General features: G+C 46.4%; 3 protein-coding genes across 3 annotated transcripts; 1 reads left to right on the forward strand and 2 right to left on the reverse strand.

Annotated features, from left to right (window-relative positions):
• Window positions 1–12,104: 12,104 nt before the first annotated feature.
• On the forward strand, window positions 12,105–14,316 carry LOC123091728 (THO complex subunit 4B). The gene is made up of 5 exons (XM_044513339.1): window positions 12,105–12,437; window positions 12,579–12,704; window positions 13,251–13,319; window positions 13,388–13,578; window positions 13,820–14,316. Exons 1-5 carry the CDS (start codon window positions 12,249–12,251, stop codon window positions 14,049–14,051), a joined length of 807 nt encoding a protein of 268 aa, XP_044369274.1. The 5' UTR covers window positions 12,105–12,248; the 3' UTR covers window positions 14,052–14,316.
• A 169-nt stretch (window positions 14,317–14,485) lies between these two features.
• On the reverse strand, window positions 14,486–15,755 carry LOC123091727 (caffeoylshikimate esterase-like). The gene is made up of 2 exons (XM_044513338.1): window positions 15,517–15,755; window positions 14,486–15,414 (listed from the first exon to the last, which is right to left on the reverse strand). The coding sequence occupies exons 1-2, from the start codon at window positions 15,662–15,664 to the stop codon at window positions 14,633–14,635; spliced, it is 930 nt and encodes a 309-aa protein (XP_044369273.1). The 5' UTR covers window positions 15,665–15,755; the 3' UTR covers window positions 14,486–14,632.
• An 8,880-nt stretch (window positions 15,756–24,635) lies between these two features.
• LOC123094705 (glycine-rich protein A3) lies at window positions 24,636–25,446 on the reverse strand. Its single transcript, XM_044516642.1, has 2 exons — window positions 25,162–25,446; window positions 24,636–25,039 (listed from the first exon to the last, which is right to left on the reverse strand). Exons 1-2 carry the CDS (start codon window positions 25,403–25,405, stop codon window positions 24,783–24,785), a joined length of 501 nt encoding a protein of 166 aa, XP_044372577.1. The 5' UTR covers window positions 25,406–25,446; the 3' UTR covers window positions 24,636–24,782.
• Between the last annotated feature and the right edge of the window lie 319 nt (window positions 25,447–25,765).

Consider the following 25,765-nt stretch of genomic DNA (forward strand, 5'->3'; position numbering starts at 1 on the left):
GGTCCCAAGATCGCCGGTGGCGGCGACGGCTGCTGCTGCTGCGGCAACGGCATGATGGATGCGACGGAGGTCGCCGGTGGTGGCGGCTGCCACGGGAGCTGTTGCGGCCCCGTGATGGTGGTGACGGGGGCGGGCGGCTGCAGCCCATAGTGCCCCGCGAGGAAGGTGCGGATGCCCTGGACCGCCTGAGTCAGGTCCCGGAGCGCCGCCGTTGTCTCCTCCGGGGTGAGCACGGCGGGGGCGGGGGCAGGCGCGGGTGGCGTCGAGGCGGCGGAGGAGACCGGCCCGGTCAGGGACGGCGTGCTGGCCGCGGTGGTCATCGGCGACAAAGAGGCGATCGGCGGCGGGAGGGAGAGGGTGGGCGGTGGCACGGCCATGATCGAGCCTGAAACACCTGATACCAGATTGATAGGATCTGTGGGATCCTGTGGGATCCTACCAGGTCTAGCTCGTAGGTTGTAGGGGTGGAAGGGGGCTTGGCGAGGAGGAAGGCGAGGTCGCCGGCGTTGGGGCGCCGTCGTCACGTGTGCGAGACAGAGGGAGGGAGCAGGACGCGGCGGCTAGGGTTAGGTCTCCCGGCTCACTTCAGGAAGCCGAGCAAATATGATTGCTTCTGCTTCACTTCAAACGAGTCCTTACATGAGTTTATATAATCTCCAAATACGATAACTGGGCTAAGCCCCTAATAACGATAAGCTAACTGGGCCAGGCCCTAACTGCCTGGGCTGTAGTATATGCCGGTCATAACAGAATCTTTATCCACTTACCTACTTTGGAATAATAAGCAAATAAGGAAGCAAAGATAAAAAGGGGAGAGTGAGAGAATAGAAGCCACCATTGTTATGGTTGGCAGTAAATTTTGGCTTGGAGCCACATGATACATACAGTACGTGGGTAAATGGGCATGATACTCTATCTTAACCAGTCTGAGAATTTCTAAAGCATTCTTTTGAGTATCCAGGTGTTTGTAGCCAGTATGCGCAAAATCTATTTCTAACTGCATTCTCAACTTGATGTGGGGTAACATCCGTCAATCCATGTTGCCAGAATGTAGTCAGCCCTAGTTCTTGGCACCCCCAGACCCCAGAAGCTTGCTTGGAGAACGAAATGTTGAGAGCACACTGTAATGTTTTCAAGTATGGTAGGAAAGCTGTAAATACTCGACCAGAACAGAAGCTAACTTACAGGAAGAACTCGACCTTTGGGTTACCATATCATACTTATCAGTTTTTTTTTTTTGACAACTCATCCTGTTCCATGCATTTAAATGTTTCTTATGGCTACAGGAATTTAAGCCATCTCAGGTGGGTGGTTAAGCCAAAGAAGCCAACCAGCTGACTCATACAGCTAGGTAAGGAATGAGCTTCACCATTCGTGGTCCCTCGCTCAAAAATTATCTCGGCACTCTCAAAATTATGCATCTTCTCTGATAATTCACGTGCTATGTGTGTAAATCACCATCATTCCTCACTACAGGCTACACGCGATAACCACTCAAGCTCGATGATCAACTCATAGAGACAAGGATTATCAACTTATATTACTATATGCCAACACCATGCTCCTTGTGCACTTGGATTATGAACAAGAGATGCAACTTTCTTTAGGGGTTTCCTGACATCAATCTTGACTCTAACCTTGAATAAGTTGCCCTCGAAATCTTGGGAAACAGCTCTGCAGAAACGAATTCCCCCGCTTTCCCTACAAGGATTTCAGCAATGGTGTGTACCCATGTGGAAGATCATGTATTTGAATCCATATCTCTAACAGATCTAACTTCATCCTTTAGGGTTTGGTGAAGCCATCGTTTTTTTTTTGACTCTCCCCAAAAATGAAGCCATCTTAAGGTGCAAGAATAACAATGTTCCCCAAAAAGTCCAGGGGTCCTCTTCAATGACTCTCCCAATCACCCAACGCGAAAACTGAGTCGTATACAGATTGTCGGACAGCGGGCAAGGCTTCACATCCTGCACAAGATCCTAGGCCACCCGCATGTTCTTGTAGTACCAGGGTTGGCTATAGGGTTTAGCCGTGTGAACCCGACGATGGCCATCCAACATGTTGTTTTTTGATAAAGGGTGAACTTTATTGATTCAAAGTGAAGCATGAAGTCATCCAACATGTGCTTCCTCCTGCTCTACAACATCTTGGTCCTCCTCCGTGAAACGAGTTCTTTCATTATTGCTTCGACATCGCTCGAGACTCCTCCCGATCCAAACGCTTCCTTCTCCATTGGTTATCCTAGCCCGAAGAACAATCTACCGGGCCATGGGGAACCTGAGTAAGCTAGCCAAGACCAGGAAACGACACTAGGTCGTCCCTTAATCAGTTTGAACTAGTCCTGCCAGGAGATGGGAATGGGCACCGTGAGGAATAGAAACCCTAACTCGAGGGGTGACAACGAAAAAGGTGGGGCAGTGCACGCATACACTTTTTTTGAGGTGGCACCGCTAAGCTTTATTAATCGACTGAAATGTTTACAGGAATAGACACGGTATTGAAGCGAATTCCAAGCCACACATGGCGTCCCAAACTCAAAGAACTCGTGAACTTAGCTATGTCGTGAGCTTCGTAATTATTATCACGTCACTTATGGGTAAAAAGACATTCTCAAAAGGATCAGACCGCTGCCCGATCTCCATCGTGATGGCTGCATGAAATCGCATACCCCATTCTTGATATCATCAGTTATAACTTTGCAATCCGAGGAAATGTGAATCTTCTGTTGCACGAAATCTTTTGCTAAGCAAAGGCCTTCTTGACATGCAATTGCTTCAGCCGAGTTGGGTCAGATATGCCTCTATACACCAGGGCTGAAACACCCAAGTAGGTGTCATCCATACAACATTCAAGGGATCGTGAATTTTCTCGGCAACTTTAATTTCTTCAATATAGTTATTGATGAACAATGGGTTGATAATGGGCTTTGCAATATATCCTCATGTATTGCCTTCCTCCTTGCTGACCAAATAGCCACTACTGAAGAAAAAAAATTAGGTGGGTTCAAATTGGGAAAATTTTGTTTTTGTCACTCTAGATTTTGCCAATTTTCCTTATGCCACTCTACATTTTGACATTTCACTTTTGCCACTCTTAGTTTTTGACAATTATCACAATTGCCCTTCCCGTGGCAAAAGCAAAAAATTTAGAGTGGCAATTGTGATAATTGTCAAAAGCTAAGAGTGGCAAAAATGAAATAAAATTATTTTGCTTTTACCATAGAATGGCAATTGTGATAATTGTCAAAAACTAAGAGTGGCAAAAGTGAAATGTCAAAATGTAGAGTGGCATAAGAAAAATTGACAAAATCTAGAGTGGCAAAAACAAAATTTTTCCTTCAAATTAGTGACGGGCGAGGATAGGTGCCCATCACTGCTATTTTGAAAAAGTGGCAGGGGGTAAAAAGTGTCATCGGCCACTCCTATGTGGATAGCAGTGGCAGGCAAAAATAACCACCTGCCACTGGTAATTTTTTACAAATTTACCCATGGGATCATAAAACCAGCAGTGGCGAGCGACAAACTCAAACCCACCACTGGTTTGTCATGCACCAGTGGCGGGCGGAAAGTTTGTCTGCCACAACAATATTTCGGTGACATGCGCCAATTTCTCCAAAAATTACTAGAAGTAAGCAGTGGCGGGTACACTAGAGCGGCCGTCACAGATATATATATAAGTCAGAAAAATGCTTGAAAAAACATATTTAGTAAACTCAGATTAGTCTAAAAATTTATGGTGTGTTTTAAATATATAATTTTTTTGAAGTTGAAATGTGTAAAACAAAATAGAGTTATGTGTGGTACGCGGTGGTTTCCTTTTGAAACTCTAACACTTCCCCGGAGAGTGTTTCAGCTTGTACACGAAGTGCATCAAAAAAGTTCATAACGCTCTCAAATTTTTACCAAACTCTACAGTGATCCTATGAAGACAACATGCCAAGTTTCATCCTTTTCCGAACTTGTTTGCACGTTATTTGGAACTGAAGAGCATTTAGCCCTTTTTAATGGCCGAAAAATCAATTGATGCTTTAGAAATAGCAAACAAACTCAAAACATATCTTGATTTGAGCATGGGACTTTCAATGGTGTGTACTACTCCCTTCGTCCCAAAATGTAAGACGCTTTTTGACACTATCATAGTGTTAAAAAGCGCCTTACATTTTGGGACGGAGGGAGTATTAAACATAGAAAAAAACTGAAGTTAAAATGATGAAAAAAAGAGTTGTCTGTGGAAGCCGGTGGTATCTGTTCGAAACCTGATACTTTACCGGAGAGTGTTCAGTTTGTACATGAAGTGCATCCAGTTTTCCCTGTAACGCTCTCAAATTTCCATCATGCTCTATATGGGTCCTACGAAGACACCATGTCAAGTTTCATCAATTTCTGAGCTTATTTGCACGTTATTTGAAACCGGAGAGCGTTTTGCCTTTTTAATGGCTAGAAAATCATTTAAGACTTTAAAAATAGCAAATCAACCCAAAAGTGTTCACTTTTGACCACGAGACTTCCAATGGTGTGTAGTAAACATATAAAAAGTTTGAAATTAATGACGTAAAAAAATTTGTTTGTGGAAGGCGGTGGCATCCGTTCTAAACCTGATACTTCCCAGGAGAGTATTCAGTTTGTTCACAAAGTGATTCCAATTTTCCCTGTAACGCCCTGAAATTTTTACCACGCCCTACAGGGGTCCTATGAAGACACCATGCCAAGTTTCATCCATTTCCAAGCTTGTTTGCACATTATTTGAAACCGAAGAGTGTTTTGCCCCTTTTAATGGCCGAAAAATCAGTTAATACTTTAAAAATAGCAAACTAAATCAAAAAGCAGCCAAATTTGAGCATGGGACTTCCAATGGTGGGTATTAAACATAGAAAAAGTTTGAAGTTGAAGATGTAAAAAAGAAGTTTGCCTATGTCGGTTTCCCTCGGAAGCTTATGGACTTCATGTTATCGCTGATTTTTTCCTGGATGGTCTTGAGTCCGATAAAATTGTTTTTCATGACAAGTTCAAAAAAGTAGAAAACAACTGACATTGGACACTGAATTAATATGTTAGTCTAGAAAAATAATATAAATTGGTGCTAAAACTACACCAAAATGATATAAATATAGCATGAAACAATAAAAAATATAGATACATTTGAGACATCAAGTACCTAAATCAATGAATGGTAGATCAACATGATAATATGAGTACCCCAAAATTTCTACTCCCTCCAGTTAGAAGGGATAGAGAGGGATTGGTGGAATCATTTGTTTATTGCTTGAGCTTCGTGGGCATACATATAGGAGTACATGATCTTCTTGGAGTACAAGACAAGTCAGAATGCTTTCCTAGTCTATCATATGTTTCCAGTCTAGTGATTATACTCAACTTCCCCTCGCAGTCACAACGGTGACGACACAGAAGGTGAGACTGGAGAAGAATCCGAAGGCAAGCCGACACCTCCCCACAGTCGTAACGGTCGATGCATCGCGGAAGTCGTGACTGGAGTGGAAACACACGAGGTTGCTCAAGCAAGGCAGTAGTCCTTTGTGCCGTTTGTCAAGCTAGCCGAGAGCATGGGTGTAGCCGTGGTCGAGGTAGCCGTCCGAAGAACGTCGTGGTCGATGTCGAGTCAGGGTTGCCGGTTTCGAGGAAGTCGCCATGGATCCACGGGCACAAGGAGGCGCCAAGTTCGTCATGGGCGCAGTGGTGTCAAAGTAGTGGTGCACCAGAAAGAAGACGTTGTTGACGAGGCGTCGCGCTGGGTTTGCCAAACCCCAGGACACGTCGTGGACGAAGGCATGCATCGGTGTTGCCAGCATTGTGCATGCATAGATAGACGAAGAGGAAGTTGACAAAGCGCCGACCAGGCTTGCCAGGCCCAAGGACACATCGTTGATGAAGGCACGCATCGGTGTTGCCAGTACCGGGCATGCATAGACGAGGAACCTGCATGAGTTGTAGCCATGTCGAGGAGTCGGAGGGCCAGCAGAGAAGAAGACTCGACGATGGTTGTGGCGCCAATCGGCGTGGGGTCGATGTCACTAACGGTGGTCGGAGTAAAAGAAGTGGTCGGGGTAGATGAGGACGACGCTGGCGACGAGCTAGTGCTGGACGAAGACGAAGGGGGTGGACGGGCGGTGGCGGCTACGGGGTAGCAGCGGCGTCAACCGAAGAAGAGTGATGGTGGCGGCCTGACGGCAGCGGCGGCGGCTTGGTTAGGAGCGCGGCGAGGGTGCTCGAAGTAGGCGAGGAACCCGATAGCAGGACGAAGACCAATGTGGACGGTGGCGTTCCCGCGTCGAGGGAGGCGGTGTGGTGCATACCACGGGAAGTTGACATGCGGTGACGGCGGAGTGGACCGCGGGTCGCGGCTCTACGGCCTGAAGGGGCGACGCAGCGGTGGCAGGAAGGTCGGGGCGACGGCGGAAAGATCTCAGGGCGGCGTGGACCGTGTGCCGCGGTGCTACGGTCCGAAGGGGTGGCGCAGCGGCGGTGCACAGGCCGGTGATGCCGCGGGGACGGCCTCGGGTGGCGGCAGTGACCGCGTTCCGCAGCGCTATGACCCGAAGCAGTGGTGTAGCGGTGGCTCGTGGGTCGGGGCAGCCGCGGGGAGAACCACTGGCCAGGGGTGACTGCCCGACAGGAGGCGGCGTGGACCACGTGCTGTGGCACGGCAACCCTAAGGGGCGACGCAAAGGCGGAGGCTACGGGGATAGCCGGTGGGAGGATCTCGGGACGGCGGCGTGGACCGCAGGGCGCGATGGGATAACCCGAAGGGGCGTTCGCGGGAGAGGTGCACGGGTCTAGGTAACCGGCGGGAAGACCTCGGGGCGGCAACGCAGTGATCTGAAGGGACGACGCGATGCAACCTGTGGCTCAATAGGTGGTAGGCACGTGCTCGAGGACATGCTTGGCGAAGACAGGCGCATGGTCAGTTGATCAGACCGACGGCGGCGCTGTACACGCCATGGCGGGGACAACACACAAATCGGAGTCGATGGAGACATTGTTGGTGATGTCCCGGGAGATGATGTCATGCAAGTTCTTTCCATAAGCACGTATGACTATTTATGAAATACATGCCTACATTATATTTATGAACTGAAACTAGTGCCATATCGCCCTAGGTTATGACTGTTTCATGATGAATATCATCCAACGAATCGCTGATCCAATGCCTACGATTTTCCTACATATTGATCTTGCTAAGTTACTACTGCTATTGTTACTATTGCACTTGCTATAAAACTCTTGTATCACTGTTACTGTTACTATTGCTGTTGCTACTATTATCAAAACTATCATACTACTTTACTACTGATCACTTTGCTGCAGATAATTAATCTCCAGGTGTGGTTGAATTGACAACTCTTTAAACTGCTAATACTTGCAAATATTCTTTGGCTCCCCTTGTGTCGAATATATAAATTTGGGTTGAATACTCTACCCTCAAAAACTTTTGCGATCCCATATACTTGTGGGTTATCAGATGCCCATATTGATTCCTACATATTCAACGAAGATCTTTATTGGTTGAATCACATTGTTAAAGATTCAGTCAATCCCGTATGCAATTCCCTTTGTCCGGTGATATGTTACTTGCCCGAGATTCGATCGTCGGTATATCCATACCTAGTTCAATCTCGTTACCGACAAGTCTCTTTACTCGTTTCGTAATACAAGATCATGTGACTTTAGTCACCTAAAGCTTCTTATGATGTTGTATTACCAAGAGGGCCCTGAGATATCTCTCCATCACACGGAGCGACAAATCCTAGTCTCGATCCATGCAATCCAACAGACACCTTCGGAGATACATATAGAGCACCTTTATGATCACCCAATGATGAAGTGACGTTTGATATCACACAAGGCATTCCTCCGGTATCCGGAAGTGGCATGATCTCATGGTCGAAGGAGCCGATACTTGACAAGAAGAAAGCTATAGCAAATAACTAAACGATCTGATGCTAAGTGATACGTCCGTTTTGCATCATGCTTTTATATCAATATTTATTGCATTATGGGCTGTTATTACATATTATATCTCAATACTTATGGCTATTCTCTCTAATTTTACAAGGTATACCACGAAGAGGGGGGATGCCGGCAGTTGGAATTCTGGCTGGAAAAGGAGCAAACATTGGAAACCTATTCTGCACTGCTCCAAAAATCCTGAAACTCCACGAAACCTGTTTTTGGAATTAATAAGAATTATTGAGCGGAAGAAATACATCAGGGGCCCACACCCTGGCCAGGAGGGTGGGGGCGCGCCCACCCCTACTGGGCGCGCCCCCCTATCTCCCGGGCCCCCTGGTGGCCCCCCGGTGTCCATCTTCTGCTATATGAGGGCTTTTACCCTGGAAAAAATCTTGGGCAAGCTTACAGGACGAAACTCCGCCGCCACGACCCGGAACCTTGGCGGAACCAATCTAGAGCTTCGGCAGAGCTGTTCTGTCGGGGACACTTCCCTCCGGGAGGGGGAAATCATCACCATCATCATCACCAACGATCCTCTCATCGGGAGGGGGTCAATCTCCATCAACATCTTCACCGGCACCATCTCCTCTCAAAACCTAGTTCATCTCTTATATCCAATCTTGTATCAAAACCACAAATTGGTACCTGTGGGTTGCTAGTAGTGTTGATTACTCCTGTAGTTGATGCTAATTGGTTTACTTGGTGGAAGATCATATGTTCAGATCCTTAATGCATATTATTACCCCTCTGATTATAAACATGATTATGCTTTGTGAGTAGTTACGTTTGTTCCTGAGGACATGGGTGAAGTCTTGCTATTAGTAGTCATGTGAATTTAGTATTCGTTCGATATTTTGATGAGATGTATGTTGTCTTTCCTCTAGTGGTGTTATGTGAACGTCTACTACATGAAACTTCACCATCATTTGGGCCTAGAGGAAGGCATTGGAAAGTAATAAGTAGATGATGGGTTGCTAGAGTGACAAAAGCTTAAGCCCTAGTTTATGCGTTGCTTCGTCAGGGGCTGATTTGGATCCATATGTTTAATGTTGTGGTTAGGTTTACCTTAATACTTCTTTTGTAGTTGCGAACGCTTGCAATAGGGGTTAATCATAAGTGGTATGCTTGTCCAAGTAAGGGCATTACCCAAGCACCGGTCCACCCACATATCAAATTATCAAAGTACCGAACGCGAATCATATGAGCGTAATGAAAACTAGCTTGACGATAATTCCCATGTGTCCTCGGGAGCTCCTTCCTCATTATAAGAAATTGTCCAGGCTTATCCTTTGCTACATAAAGGATTGGGCCACCTTGCTGCACTTTATTTACTTTATTTACTTGTTGCTCGTTACAATTTATCTTATCACAAAACTATCTACTCCCTCCGTTCGGAATTACTTGTCTCGGAAATGGATGTATCTAGAACTAAACTACATCTAGATACATCCATTTCTGCGACAACTAATTCCGAACGGAGGGAGTATTACCTACAATTTCAGTGCTTGTAGAGAAAACCTTACTGAAAACCGCTTATCATTTCCTTCTGCTCCTAGTTGGGTTCGACACTTTTACTTATCGAAAGGACTAGATAGATCCCCTACACTTGTGGGTCATCACTAAGCTTACGGTTGGGTCTGTCCATCACATCATTCTCCTAATGTTGTGATCCCGTTATCAAATAATAACTCATGACCATGGTTAGGAAACCTTAACCATTTTTGATCAATGAGCTAGTCTAGTAGAGGCTTACTAGGGACACGGTGTAGTTTATGTATTCACACATGTATTTAAGTTTCCGATCAATGCAATTCTAGCATGAATAATAAACATTTATCATGAACGAGAAATATGATAATAACCAATTTATTATTGCCTCTAGAGCATATTTCCAATAGTGACATCCAGATCATCAACACCATTAGGATGCAGACTTACTTCCCTCAATGGCCGCTTGCGTGGGTTGTTACCTTCACTTCCGTTTTGGCCACCACCACGACCTCTGCCCCACATCCATCTAAAAGGCTTGCCCTTGCACGTGAAGTGAAACCACCTCGGTTCCTGCCTTTGCCCGCTCGAAAAGGATCTCCTCTGTGCCATCAACTAGCCATACTCTATGTCTTTTTTGTCTCATGGAATCCATCTCCACACTCTTCCATGTTATGCGGCCTAGGATGCCACAAACTTAAGTAGCTAAGTTTTTCACATTTTACCAACATATTTTTTTCTCCTTGCCATTGATATCCAGCCATGTAAATCGGGTTAGAGGATTTGATACTTCAATCTTGGCCCTGACTTGGACACAATTTCCTTCATAAACCCTAGCTAGGTTCATTTCTACGCTCTTGGCCTGGTCAATTCTATGTGCTAGCTGGTCCCCTATAGGTTGGGACCGGTAGAGATATGGGATATCGTGAATTTGTGCCCATACACTTGTACATTCTAGAGTAACTAAACCTGGTCTGCCCTTTCCATCATACTCCTCAGTCATCACCACAAAACCATGAAAAATCCACAGACCGTGTTGCATGATATTGTTCCAATCTCCCAGACAAAAGCGTTGGATCATGAAGAGATTGTCGCTATCCCAATTTCTGGTTCATGTGTTAGGTTTAAAGCATACCCCATTGTGTCCTTCATAATCTGGATTGAAGAACTCGTGTATTCACCTTTGCTATGGCCAGCCATCTCGCCGCTTTAGAGAGGTTAATGATCTCCTCCTGGCTGACAAACACGTCATCTAGCAGCATCCTTCAACTTCATCCTCTTTGTATCTTCTTCCAGATTGATTCTAGCCCTGCCCTTTCCTTTTCCTTCACCTCTCCTTCAGATCCCATGAAGGATCCCGCCATCGTGAGACGATTAGGCAGGCAAAGCGCTATTAAGAGGGGGGTTGGTTGTCGGCTCAAAGATAGAATAACCTTGATGCCGATGGGAGTCGACAAAGTACATTAAACCCTAATCTCCTAGGGTAGAATACACACAATACACGCATATTATAATACTATAGTGAATTAACGACACATTTTTTTGGGACAATCTCGCGAAGCTTTTTATTAACTCGTCATAACGTTTACAAGAATGAAAATAAGATCACCGCACTGGCCTAACCAAACATGACGACTAGCCCTTAAAGAGAGAGCATACTTCGCTAAATTGTGAGCCTCGACATTCGAGCTCCTAAACTCATGACTAAAAATGCAACTGTTAAAAGAACTGGACCGCTCAATAATTTCTCTCATAATATCACAATAGACTACTACGCTTCCTTGGTTGATATTATCAATAACAACCTTGCAATCTAATGCCACATGGATCCGCCGCTCGTATAGATCATCTGCCAGATCTAGAACCTTCGTAACTGCTAGTTCTTCAAGCGTTGTTGGGTCAAAAATCCCTCAAAAAATTAATTACAAATGCTCCAAGATAAGAATCAAGATGATCTTTGCGACAACTTCAATTGAACCATTCCTCGTAAGTGTCGCATCAACATAGATCTTACACATATTTTCAGAGGGTGCAAGCCAATGATTTGGTCTTACTCCCCACAAAAAGATATGATTTGGTCTAACTGGAGCGACACGGCGGTTGTATTGAAGGGCTTGTCCACAATCTAAAGATCTGACTTAAATGCATTGATGAAACCATTGGTGGGTATTGGGGTTTGAAAAAATAACTTCAAGATAACCTTCCTCCTTGCGCTCCATACCATCCTAAGGGTATATAACCTTCCTCCTAAACTATACGGGCTCATTCGGATTCGGTTTGGAGGGTTTTCATAGGAAAAACATATGAACAAGGATTCCGGGAAAGATTCCTATATATGCATTCGGTTTGTACGAGATGCGTACAGAAAATTCGTAGGAATACTACTCATTTCCCGTGTTTTTGAAGGAAACTACACATCCACTCAAATCTCATTTTGCGCGTACAAACGAGGCAAGTCAATTCCTTAGAATGGCAAATGTCATCCTATCAAATTCCTATACTACTCCTAATCCCTACAATACATTTTAATTTCCTTCAAACCGAATGAGCCCTGCATACCGTACTTGAGTGGATCCAATACACGCATATACGGAGTACATATGAATGAGAAGAAAGCACGTACTGTAGCAACAAACACTAGCTAGACTGAACAATCGGCCCAACCCAGCCCGGCACAAACTTCACCTCTCTCCAGCTGTCGTCTCCACCCCCAACCCCAACACCCCAAGTACCCAACCGCGCCTCCTCTTCTGTTCCTCCGCCGCCGCCGTGCGAATCTTGAGGGTTCGTGGCATGGCGGACACCCTCGACATGTCGCTCGACGACATCATCACCAAGAACAAGCACCACCACCGCCGTGGCCGCCACAACCCAGCGTCCGCCGCCTCGGGAGGATCCGCGCACCCACGCCGCCGCTTCCGCAGCCGCGCCGCCACCCGCGCCGTCGTCGCGCCCTACCACCAACTCAGCCTCCAGCAACAGGCCTATTCCTCCTCCTCCTCCGCCCCTTCTTCCTCGTGATTAAGTGGATGGACACCCCCGTCCGCCGCCTGCCAGCGAGCAAAGTACAATGCCAGCCTCGAGCTCACTCAAATCTTCTTTCCTCTCTCGTGTGTAGCACAGGTGCCGCCGGCTTTCGGATATGTTGCCCAGCCGATGGCCATGGTGACGGCGCCGTCTGCCTTGGACTCGCCCACCAAGCTCTACATCTCCAACCTCGACTACAACGTCTCCAACGAGGATATCAAGGTCGCTAACGCTCCTACTCCCATTTCTAGTCTTCTCTGCTACAATTAATAATCCCTAAAAACTGCACTTTCCTTGATTGCTAAAAAAAACTCGTGATTAATCCATTTGCTCAAAAGTACTCTAATTGATAATCCCTAAAAACTGCACTCTCCTTGATTTGCTAAAAAAACTCGTGATTAATCCATTTGCTCAAAAATAAGTAATTAATAAGCCCTAAAAACTGCACTTTCCTTGATTTGCTATCCCTAACAAACTCCCCATACATTCAACTCAAGAGATTTCAACGAGTACGTAGGTAATTCATCATCCGCAGCTTCTTCTAATCGACTAAAACCTCTTTTTTTTTATGGCTTGCATTCTTCACGGACACATTCATGCACTGGTTCTAGCTTATGTAATACTAGAAATTTGCTTTAGCTGTTAGCTACCGTTAGTCAATGCTGAGAGTTATTTATCTTTAGGCCTTCAAAGAACCACTAACTTTCTCTCTGTTTATCGTCTCCTTCTCCTAAAGTTTCTCTACAATGTGCTGTTTACTTTGCTCAGGAACTGTTTTCTGAGATGGGTGAAATCCAGCGCTACTCCATTAACTATGACAAGAGTGGAAGATCAAAGGTTTGCACATGCACTTTCTTCACCTTCTATTTTGTTTGAATGGTCATGATTCATCTCCATTTTTCCAGGGAACTGCAGAGGTTGTATTTTCGGCAAGATCATCTGCTGTAGCTGCTCTTAAGAAGTACAACAACGTGCATCTTGATGGCAAACCTATGAAAATTGAAGTCATTGGGACAAACATTGAGGCACCTGCACCCATACCTGCTATTTTCGCTTTGGCCTCACCGCCTGGAAACTTCAGTTTTCCTTCCAAAAGGTTTGTAGCATCTACCCCAGGTGGTATGCAGAAACCATTTATATTGTAGGACCTCAACATCATAGAAAGAAGAGAATGCAAAATTTGCAAATATAGATGGGAGCTGAATTGGCTCCCTTGTGAAGCAGACATAGGTAGTTATCATTATGTCAAAACTTCATTGCTGTATAAATCAAGAATTTCAACTGTGTATTACTCTGAAGATTTTGAGCAAGTGACAAATCAGTAATAAATTTTGCAGTGGACCTGGAATGGGTGTTAGCGGCCGAGGATGGTCTCGTGGCGGAGGTGGCTTCAGTGGTCGCAGCGGAGGTGGGTTCGGTGGTCGTGGCGGAGGTCGGCTCGTTGGTCGTGGCCGAGGGCGTACGGACCGTGTGCGAGGGAAGGGAGGGGTTGGCAACCTGGAACTTTCTGCTGCAGATCTCGACGCCGACTTGGACAAGTACCACTCGGCTGCAATGCAAATCAGCTAAATGGACATGGCACTGCCTTGCGTGTGTTCTTGTTTTCGTTTTTTGTAGTGATATATGGCCCTGACCTATATTAATTGGATGACGAACTATATGCTACACTGGCATGGTAGAAGGTAGCATTGAGTGATGAAAATGGAGGGGAGCATGTTTGTGTTACGAGGTGCCATTCCTTCATTTGCGACGTAGCAGGAGGGAGGGAATTGGTCTATTTGAGATGAGATTTTCTGAAGCGCAAACACATTCAAGTTCCTGTTTGGCTGGTTTATGTCTTGTTGCTTCTTGTTGTCAGCTGATTTGTGGCATGTTGCTTCGACAGTTGATTGATTTGTTATTGAATCAGGGGAGGTTGTAGCCTTTGGTGATCTCCACCAGAGAAGGGGGGAGGCTGTGGAGGGCGCAATGCTGAGAAACTAGAGTTACAGTAAATTAACTCATTCCACGTCCCCCCATGTACTAGAGTGTAGTAGCCCTAAATATATGTAGTACTAGTAATTAATGTTCATGGATCACTGTCATCATGAATCAATCAGAACGAAAAGAAAAGAAGTTCCTATGGATGATGGGTTGTTGCACACGAGGCGTCAGTCGTCCCTCGCGGGCGGACCGGACCTGTGATCGAGCCATGCGATGATGTCGAAGAAGACCTTGTCGATGTTCTCTGGCAGCTCGCCGGAGGTGAGCGCGTGCCACATGCCCGGGTAGAGCTTGAGCGTCTTGTCCGTGCTGGGCGCCTCCCGGCAGAGGAGCTGGCTGACGGAGGGGTCCGTGACCCTATCGCCTCCCCCGTGCACGACGAGGAAGGGCAGCGTCACCTGCGTGAGCACCTCGCTCTCCACGTGGAGGCTGGCCCGGAGGAGCTCGTGCGCCGTCTTGAGCCGCGGCCGGCCCTTGTAGCAGTAGGGGTTCCGGCGGATCTCGTCGCGCTTGGCCTGCGTCCTGTAGGCGGCGCCGATGACGTTCCGGGTGGGCACCACCTTCCACGTCGGGATGAACCTGGTCACGGCCTCCAGCACCTTGATCACCGCCGGGTGCGGCTTCATCTCCTCCGTGATCTTGCACATGGGCGCCACCAGCACGGCGCCCGCCCAGTAGGACGGCCGCGCGCGGTGGAGGAGCAGCGCCACCGCGCCGCCCATGGACTCGCCCAGCAGGAACCGAGGCAGCTGAGGAGATTGGTTAGCGACGACGACGGCGGTGAAGTAGGCGTCGCAGTCGCCGAGGAGGACGTCGAAGGAGGGGACGTAGCCCCTGAGGCCCCCCGACTTGCCGTGGCCCTCGTAGTCGATGCCGTAGACGGCGTAGCCGGCCTGCGCCAGCCGAACCCCGGTGCCGCGCATCGTCACGCTGCACTCCACCGCGTAACCTGCATGCGTCGATCAATAATGAATGTTGTAACTAATGGTGCTAGCTTTAGCTAGATTAATCAGCTCCATCGATGAAGGTAGCGATCCACTAGCGTACGTACCGTGGCACATGAAGACGAGGGCCTTTATTGGTGTAGCATTGGCGGGGAGCCATCGGCAGGTGAAGAGCTTCATCCCGCGCGCGTTCTTGATGTATTCTTCCTCGTACTCGTAGCCATCATCAACGTTGCTGCTGCTGAGCTTGGTCATCGTCGACCTCTTCGATCGACTTGTTGTGTGCGCAAAGAAGAGAAACTGTCAAGATCGAAAATTGTCTGAAAGCAGGAGAGGGTATGGGATCGAGTACGTTCGTATTTATAGATGGATGTGGGTGCATGTTTAAATGTATATATACGGACACAGGGTATGTGGGTGCATGTTTAAATTGGCACGTAGTTACAGATCGATCGTACAAGGTGTGGATTGCGCGCGTTTCTTTAGTCATTTGTACGTAACGTGTGGATCAAGCAAATGCAACAGATTTAATCACCGACGTTACAAATCGCAACCGACATTCACATGTACGTGGACTATACGTGCGCGCGCAGAACTTAGTAGTACGTACTTATTATAGGAGTACTACTATGTGTTGGGGAACGTAGCAGAAATTCAAAATTTTCCTACGTGTCACCAAGATCTATCTATGGAGAAACCAGCTACGAGTAGAAGGAGAGTGCATCTACATACCCTTGTAGATCGCTAAGCGGAAGCGTTCAAGTGAACGGGGTTGATGGAGTCGTACTCGTCGTGATTCAAATCACCGATGATCAAGTGCCGAACGGACGGCACCTCCGCGTTCAACACACGTACAGCCCGGTGACGTCTCCCACGCCTTGATCCAGCAAGGAGAGAGGGAGAGGTTGAGGAAGACTCCGTCCAGCAGCAACACAACGGCGTGGTGGTGGTGGAGGAGCGTGGCAATCCCGCAGGGCTTCGCCAAGCACCATGGAAGAGGAGGAGGAGGAGAGACAGGGCTGCACCAACGAGAGGAGAAGTTCTCATGTGTTATGGGCAGCCCCAGGCCTCTATTTATATAGGGGAGAAGGGGGCTGCGCCCCCTTTAGGGTTTCCCACCCCAAGGGGTGCGGCCAGCCCTAGATGAGACTTGGGGAGGCGGCCAAGAGGGGGAGAGAGGGGAGGCGCACACTAGGTGGGCCTTAAGGCCCATCTGGACTAGGGTTTGCCCCCTCCCACTCTCCCTTGCGCCTTGGCCCCCTTGTGGAGGGCGCACCAGCCCTCCTAGGGGCTGGTCCCCTCCCACACTTGGCCCACGCAACCTTCTGGGGCAGGTGGCCCCACTTGGTGGACCCCCGGGACCCTCCCGGTGGTCCCGGTACATTACCGATATTGCCCGAAACTTTTCCGGTGACCAAAACAGGACTTCCCATATATAAATCTTTACCTCCGGACCATTCCGGAACTCCTCGTGACGTCCGGGATCTCATCCGGGACTCCGAACAACATTCGGTAACCACATACAAGCTTCCTTTATAACCCTAGCGTCACCGAACCTTAAGTGTGTAGACCCTACGGGTTCGGGAGACATGCAGACATGACCGAGACGTTCTCCGGTCAATAACCAACAGCGGGATCTGGATACCCATGATGGCTCCCACATGTTCCACGATGATCTCATCGGATGAACCACGATGTCAAGAACTTAATCAATCCCGTATTCAATTCCCTTTGTCTATCGGTATGTTACTTGCCCGAGATTCGATCGTCGGTATCCAATACCTTGTTCAATCTCGTTACCGGCAAGTCACTTTACTCGTTCCGTAACACATCATCCCGTGATCAACTCCTTGGTCACATTGCGCATATGATGATGTCCTACCGAGTGGGCCCAGAGATACCTCTCCGTTTACACGGAGTGACAAATCCCAGTCTCGATCCGCATAAAACAATAGATACTTTCAGAGATACCTGTAGTGCACCTTTATAGTCACCCAGTTACGTTGTGACGTTTGATACACCCAAAGCACTCCTACGGTATCCAGGAGTTACACGCTCTCATGGTCAAAGGAAGAGATACTTGACATTGGCAAAGCTCTAGCAAACGAACTACACGATCTTTGTGCTAGGCTTAGGATTGGGTCTTGTCCATCACATCATTCTCCTAATGATGTGATCCCGTTATCAACGACATCCAATGTCCATAGCCAGGAAACCATGACTATCTGTTGATCACAACGAGCTAGTCAACTAGAGGCTCACTAGAGACATATTGTGGTCTATGTATTCACACGTGTATTACGATTTCCGGATAATACAGTTATAGCATGAATAAAAGACAATTATCATGAACAAGAAAATATAATAATAATACTTTTATTATTGCCTCTAGGGCATATTTCCAACAGTCTCCCACTTGCACTAGAGTCAATAATCCAGTTCACATCGCCATGTGATTAACACTCACAGGTCACATCGCCATGTGACTAATACCCAAGAGTTTACTAGAGTCAGTAGTCTAGTTCATATCACTATGTGATTAACACTCAATGAGTTTTATGTTTGATCATGTTGCTTGTGAGAGAGGTTTTAGTCAACGGGTCTGAACCTTTCAGATTCGTGTGTGCTTTACAAATCTCTATGTCATCTCCTAGATGTAGCTACCACGCTCTATTTGGAGCTATTCCAAATAACTGTTCTACTTGGAGCTATTCTAAATTATTGCTCCATTATATGTATCCGGTCTCTCTACTCAGAGCTATCCGGATAGGTGTCAAGCTTGTATCGACATAACCCTTTACGACGAACTCTTTTACCACCTCCATAATCGAGAAAATTCCTTAGTCCACTAGTTACTAAGGATAACTTTGACCACTGTCCTGTGAGCCATTCTTGGATCACTCTTGTACCCCTTGACTGACTCATGGCAAGGCACACTTCAGGTGCGGTACACAGCATATCATACTATAGAGCCTATGTCTTAAGCATAGGAGACGACCTTCGTCCTTTCTATTCTGTCGTGGTCGAGCTTTAAGTCTTAACTTCGTACCTTATAACTCAGGCAAGAACTCCTTCTTTGACTGGTCCATCTTGAACACCTTCAAGATCATGTCAAGGTATGTGCTCATTTGAAAGTATTATTAAGCATTTTGATCTATCCTTATAGATCTTGATGCTCAATGTTCAAGTAGCTTAATCCAGGCTTTCTATTGAAAAACACTTTCAAAATAACCCTATATGCTTTCCAGAAATTCTACATCATTTCTGATCAACATGTATTCATCAGAAATTCTATAGTCCTCCCACTCACTTCTTTGGAAATACAAGTTTCTCATAAACTTTGTACAAACCCAAAATCTTTGATCATCATCAAAGCATACATTCCAACTCCGAGATGCTCACTCCAGTCCTTAGAAGGATCGCTGGAGCTAGCATACCTTTTAGCATCCTTAGGATCGACAAAAACTTTCTGATTGTATTACATACAACCTTTCCTCACGAAAACTGGTAAGGAAACTCGTTTTGATATCCATCTGCCAGATTTCATAAATACAGCTAATGCTAACATGAATCCGACGGACTTTAAGCATCGCTACGGATGAGAAAATCTCATCGTAGTCAACTCCTTGAACTTGTGAAAAACTTTTCACCACAAGTCGAGCTTCATGGACGGTGACATTACCATCCACGTCCGTCTTCTTCTTAAAGATCCATTTATCTTAATGGCTTGCCGATCATCGGGCAAGTCCACCAAAGTCCATGGATCCGTTCTCGGATTTTATGGCCTCGAGCCATTTATCGGAATCCGGGCCCACCATCGCTTCTCCATGGCTCGTAGGTTCATTGTTGTCCAGCAACATGACTTCCAAGACAGGATTACGTACCACTCTGAAGTAGTACGCATCCTTGTCATCCCACGAGGTTTGGTAGTGACTTGATCCGAAGTTTCATGATCAATATCATAATCTTCCACTTCAATTGGTGTAGGTGCCACAGGAACAACTTCCTGTGCCCTGCCACACACTAGTTGAAGAGACGGTTCAATAACCTCATCAAGTTTCCACCATTCTCCCACTCAACTCTTTCGAGAGAAACCTTTCCTCGAGAAAGGACCCGATTCTAGAAACAATCCATATTGCTTTCGGATCTGAATTAGGAGGTATACCCAACTGTTTTGGGTTTCCTATGAAGATGCATTTTATCCGCTTTGGGTTCGAGCTTATCAACCTGAAACTTTTTCATATAAGCGTCGCAGCCCCAAACTTTTAAGAAACGACAACTTAGGTTTCTCTAAACCATAATTCATACGGTGTCATCTCAACGGAATTACGTGGTGCCTTATTTAAAGTGAATGTGGTTGTCTCTAATGCCTAACCCATGGACAATAGTGGTAATTCGATAAGAGACATCATGGTACGCACCATATCCAATAGGGTGCAACTATGATGTTCGGACACACCATCACACTATGGTGTTCCAGGCTGTATTAGTTGCGAAGCAATTTCCACAGTGTCTTAATTGTGTGCCAAAACTCGTAACTCAGATATTCATCTCTATGATCATATCATACACATTTTATCCTCTTGTCACAATGATCTTCTACTTCACTCTGAAATTACTTGAACCATTCAATAATTCAGACTTGTGTTTCATCAAGAAAATATTCTCAACATCTATTCGAATCATCTGTGAAGTAAGAACATAACGATATTCACTGCATGCCTCAGCACTCATTGGACTGCACACATAAAAATGTGTTACTTCCAACAAATTGCTATCTTGTTCCATTTTACTGAAACGAGGCTTTCAGTCATCTCGCCCATGTGGTATGATTTGCATGTCTCAAGTGATTCAAAATCAAGTGAGTTCAAATGGTCCATTTGCATGGAGTTTCTTCATGCATATACACCAATAGACATGGTTCGCATGTCTCAAACTTTTCTAAACGAGTGAGTCCAAAGATCCATCAACATGGAGCTTCTTCATGCGTTTTATACCATTATGACTTACATGGCAGTGCCACAAGTAAGTGGTACTATCATTACTATCTTATATCTTTTGGCATGAACATGTGTATCACTACGATCGAGTTTCAATAAATCATTCATTTTAGGTGTAAGACCATTGAAGGTATTATTCAAATAAACAGAGTAACCATTATTCTCCTTAAATGAATAACCGTATTGCGATAGACATAATCCAATCATGTCTATGCTCAACGCAAACACCAATCTCGATGGTAGAGGGAGCGTGTGATGCTTGATCATATCAACGTTGGAAACACTTCCAACACATATCGTCATCTCACGTTTAGCTAGTCTCCGTTTATTCCATAGCTTTTATTTCAAGTTACTAACACTTAGCAACCTAACCGGTATCTAATACTTTGGTGCTACTAGGAGTACTAGTAAAGTACACATCAACACAATGTATATCCAATATACTTTTATCGACCTTGCCAGCCTTCTTATCTACCAAGTATCTAGGGTAATTCTGCTCCAGCGGCTATTCCCCTTATCACAGAAGCACTTAGTCTCGGGTTTGGGTTCAACCTCGGGTTTCTTCACTGGTGCAGCAACTGATTTGCCGTTTCATGAAGTATCCCTTCTTGCCCTTGCCCTTCTTGAAACTAGTGGTTTCACCAACCATCAACAATTGATGCTCCTTCTTGATTTCTACTTTCGCGGTGTCAAACATCGCGAATAGCTCAAGGATCATCATATATATCCCTGATATGTTATAGTTCATCACGAAGCTCTAGCAGCTTGGTGGCAATGACTTTGGAGAAACATCACTATCTCATTTGGAAGATCAACTCCCATTCGATTCAAGTGATTGTTGCACTCAGACAATCTGAGCACAAGCTCAACGATTGAGCTTTTCTCCCTTAGTTTGTAGGCTAAGAAAATTGTCGGAGGTCTTATACCTCTTGACGTTGGCACGAGCCTGAAATCCCAATTTCAGCCCTCGAAACATCTCATATGTTCCGCGACGTTTCGAAAATGTCTTTGGTGCCTCTACTTAAACCATTTAACTGAACTATCACGTAGTTATCAAAACGTGTATGTTCGATGTTCGAAACATCCACAAACGATGTTTGGGGTTCATCACACTGAGCAGTGCATTAAGGACATAAGCTTTCTACTGTTCGCATAATTGCTACTATCAACTTTCAACTATATTTTCTCTAGGAACATATCTAAAACAGTAGAACTAAAGCGCGAGCTACAACATAATTTGCAAAAGGTCTTTTGACTATGTTCAGGATAATTAAGTTCATCTTATGAACTCCCACTCAGATAGACATCCCTCTAGTCATCTAAGTGATTACATGATCCGAGTCAACTAGGCCGTGTCCGATCATCACGTGAGACGGACTAGTCATCATCGGTGAACATTTTCATGTTGATCGTATCTACCATACGACTCATGCTCGACCTTTCGGTCTCTGTGTTCCGAGGCCATGTCTGCACATGCTAGGCTCGTCAAGTTAACCCTAAGTGTTTTCGCTGTGTAAAACTGTCTTACACCCGTTGTATGTGAACGTAAGAATCCATCACACCCGATCATCACGTGGTGCTTAGAAGCGACGAACTGTAGCAACGGTGCACAGTTAGGTGAGAACACTTCTTGAAATTTTGTAAGGGATCATCTTATTTACTACCGTCGTCCTAAGCAAACAAGATGCATAAACATGATAAACATCACATGCAATCAAATAGTGACATGATATAGCCAATATCATTTTGCTCCTTTTGATCTTCATCTTCGGGGCTCCATGATCATCTTGTCACCGGCATGACACCATGATCTCCATCATCATGATCTCCATCATCGTGTCTTCATAAAGTTGTCACGCCAATGACTACTTCTATTTCTATGGCTAACGCGTTTAGCAATAAAGTAAAGTAATTTACATGGCGTTGTTAAATGACACGCAGGTCATACAATAAATAAAGACAACTCCTATGGCTTCTGCCGGTTGTCATACTCATCGACATGCAAGTCGTGAATCCTATTACAAGAACATGATCAATCTCATACATCACATATCATTCATCACATTCTTCTTGGCCATATCACATCACATAGCATACCCTGCAAAAACAAGTTAGACGTCCTCTAATTGTTGTTTGCATGTTTTACGTGGCTGCTATGGGTTTCTAGCAAGAACGTTTCTTACCTACGCAAAACCACAACGTGATATGCCAATTGCTATTTACCCTTCATAAGGACCCTTTTCATCGAATCCGTTCCGACTAAAGTGGAAGAGACTGGCACCCGCTAGCCACCTTATGCACCAAGTGCATGTCAATCGGTGGAACCTGTCTCACGTAAGAGTACGTGTAAGGTCGGTCCGGGCCGCTTCATCCCACAATGCCGTCGAAACAAGATTGGACTAGTAACGGTAAGCATATTGTACAACATCAACGCCCACAACTACTTTGTGTTCTACTCGTGCAAAGAATCTACGCAATAGACCTAGCTCTGATACCACTATTGGGGAACGTAGCAGAAATTCAAAATTTTCCTACGTGTCACCAAGATCTATCTATGGAGAAACCAGCTACTAGTAGAAGGAGAGTGCATCTACATACCCTTGTAGATCGCTAAGCGGAAGCGTTCAAGTGAACGGGGTTGATGGAGTCGTACTCGTCGTGATTCAAATCACCGATGATCAAGTGCCGAACGGACGGCACCTCCGCGTTCAACACACGTACAGCCCGGTGACGTCTCCCACGCCTTGATCCAGCAAGGAGAGAGGGAGAGGTTGAGGAAGACTCCGTCCAGCAGCAACACAACAGCGTGGTGGTGGTGGAGGAGCGTGGCAATCCCGCAGGGCTTCGCCAAGCACCATGGGAGAGGAGGAGGAGGAGAGACAGGGCTGCACCAACGAGAGGAGAAGTTCTCATGTGTTATGGGCAGCCCCATGCCTCTATTTATATAGGGGAGAAGGGGGCTGCGCCCCCTTTAGGGTTTCCCACCCCAAGGGGTGCGGCCAGCCCTAGATGGGACTTGGGGAGGCGGCCAAGAGGGGGAGAGAGGGGAGGCGCACACTAGGTGGGCCTTAAGGCCCATCTGGACTAGGGTTTGCCCCCTCCCACTCTCCCTTGCGCCTTGGCCCCCTTGTGGAGGGCGCACCAGCCCTCCTAGGGGCTGGTCCCCTCCCACACTTGGCCCACGCAACCTTCTGGGGCAGGTGGCCCCACTTGGTGGACCCCCGGGACCCTCCCGGTGGTCCCGGTACATTACCGATATTGCCCGAAACTTTTCCGGTGACCAAAACAGGACTTCCCATATATAAATCTTTACCTCCGGACCATTCCGGAACTCCTCGTGACGTCCGGGATCTCATCCGGGACTCCGAACAACATTCGGTAACCACATACAAGCTTCCTTTATAACCCTAGCGTCACCGAACCTTAAGTGTGTAGACCCTACGGGTTCGGGAGACATGCAGACATGACCGAGACGTTCTCCGGTCAATAACCAACAGCGGGATCTGGATACCCATGATGGCTCTCACATGTTCCACGATGATCTCATCGGATGAACCACGATGTCAAGGACTTAATCAATCCCGTATTCAATTCCCTTTGTCTATCGGTATGTTACTTGCCCGAGATTCGATCGTCGGTATCCAATACCTTGTTCAATCTCGTTACCGGCAAGTCACTTTACTCGTTCCGTAACACATCATCCCGTGATCAACTCCTTGGTCACATTGCGCATATGATGATGTCCTACCGAGTGGGCCCAGAGATACCTCTCCGTTTACACGGAGTGACAAATCCCAGTCTCGATCCGCATAAAACAATAGATATTTTCGGAGATACCTGTAGTGCACCTTTATAGTCACCCAGTTACGTTGTGACGTTTGATACACCCAAAGCACTCCTACGGTATCCAGGAGTTACACGCTCTCATGGTCAAAGGAAGAGATACTTGACATTGGCAAAGCTCTAACAAACGAACTACACGATCTTTGTGCTAGGCTTAGGATTGGGTCTTGTCCATCACATCATTCTCCTAATGATGTGATCCCGTTATCAACGACATCCAATGTCCATAGCCAGGAAACCATGACTATCTGTTGATCACAACGAGCTAGTCAACTAGAGGCTCACTAGGGACATATTGTGGTCTATGTATTCACACGTGTATTACGATTTCCGGATAATACAGTTATAGCATGAATAAAAGACAATTATCATGAACAAGGAAATATAATAATAATACTTTTATTATTGCCTCTAGGGCATATTTCCAACACTATGGATATGGATATGGATGGAGTTGATTATTACATAGACGGATTTATTCCCAACATCACATTAGCTCACTCCTCTCGACAGATCCACTTGGAAGAAAACTATTTCCACTTGTGTTTTCCACCAAAGAGGCCATGCTTCCCTACAAAGAGGCGCATGTGCTTGCCATGCTTGAACTTGCCGCCATGCCCATAACCGTAGCGTCCATGCTTCTTGAACTTGCCGCCGTAGTGATGATGGTAACCCGCAGGACGGTGGTAGTATCCGCCGTGACCGTGATGGCCATGGCTCATGTGATGCGCGCCATAGGCCGCCGCAGCCGCCGCACCGCCGGCAACAAGCAAGGACCCTCCGTGACCTGCACGATCGATATTATACCGTAGCCATTCATGATAGATCCATGGATCGAGTAGCTAGTTATCAGCCTAGCAGGGTAGGAGTATACGTTAGGTAAGTGGTGATCGATGGATAGATACGAACCGTGATAGCCACCTTGATGGTGTGGATAGCTGGAGGGTGGATACCCGTATGCTCCTGCTGATGGATAGCCATGCCCATATCCCTGTGGCTGTGGAGGGTAATAGGCCGGAGGGCATCCATGCCCGGCTTGTGGAGGAGGGTATGCAGGGTACGCGATGGGTGGAGACGAGTAGGCGCTCGGGTAGTAGCCCCCAAGCCCTCTGCTGTTTGTGTCGCAACCGCTCTCCTTGTGTCCACCTCCCATGGAGATAGCTCGACTGGTCGATGATGGTGTTCATCCTGTCATGTGCTAATGCTTCACTTATAGCCTTGGCGAGGTAGCACACCCAGCAAGCATCTTGTGAAATTCCTTCTCGATCGGAATCGCTAGCTAGCTAGCTTTTGCTTTCAATGGACGGAGCAAGTTAACTGCGTACGTGCGGCTTCTCCTTTGGTGGGATTCCATTTGATATCCTTCTTTAATGCCAGAAAATATTGCAAGATCGAACATATTCCATCTCGTTTTACATATCCTTCTAGTGTCTCATCTCGACAAATAGAAAGCGTGCATCCACTTTCTCTATGGCCTCATGTACCTAACTTGATTATTCGCACGTACTCTCGA

The sequence above is a fragment of the Triticum aestivum genome, chromosome 4B (genome assembly GCF_018294505.1).
Source record: "Triticum aestivum cultivar Chinese Spring chromosome 4B, IWGSC CS RefSeq v2.1, whole genome shotgun sequence".
NCBI lineage: Eukaryota > Viridiplantae > Streptophyta > Magnoliopsida > Poales > Poaceae > Triticum > Triticum aestivum.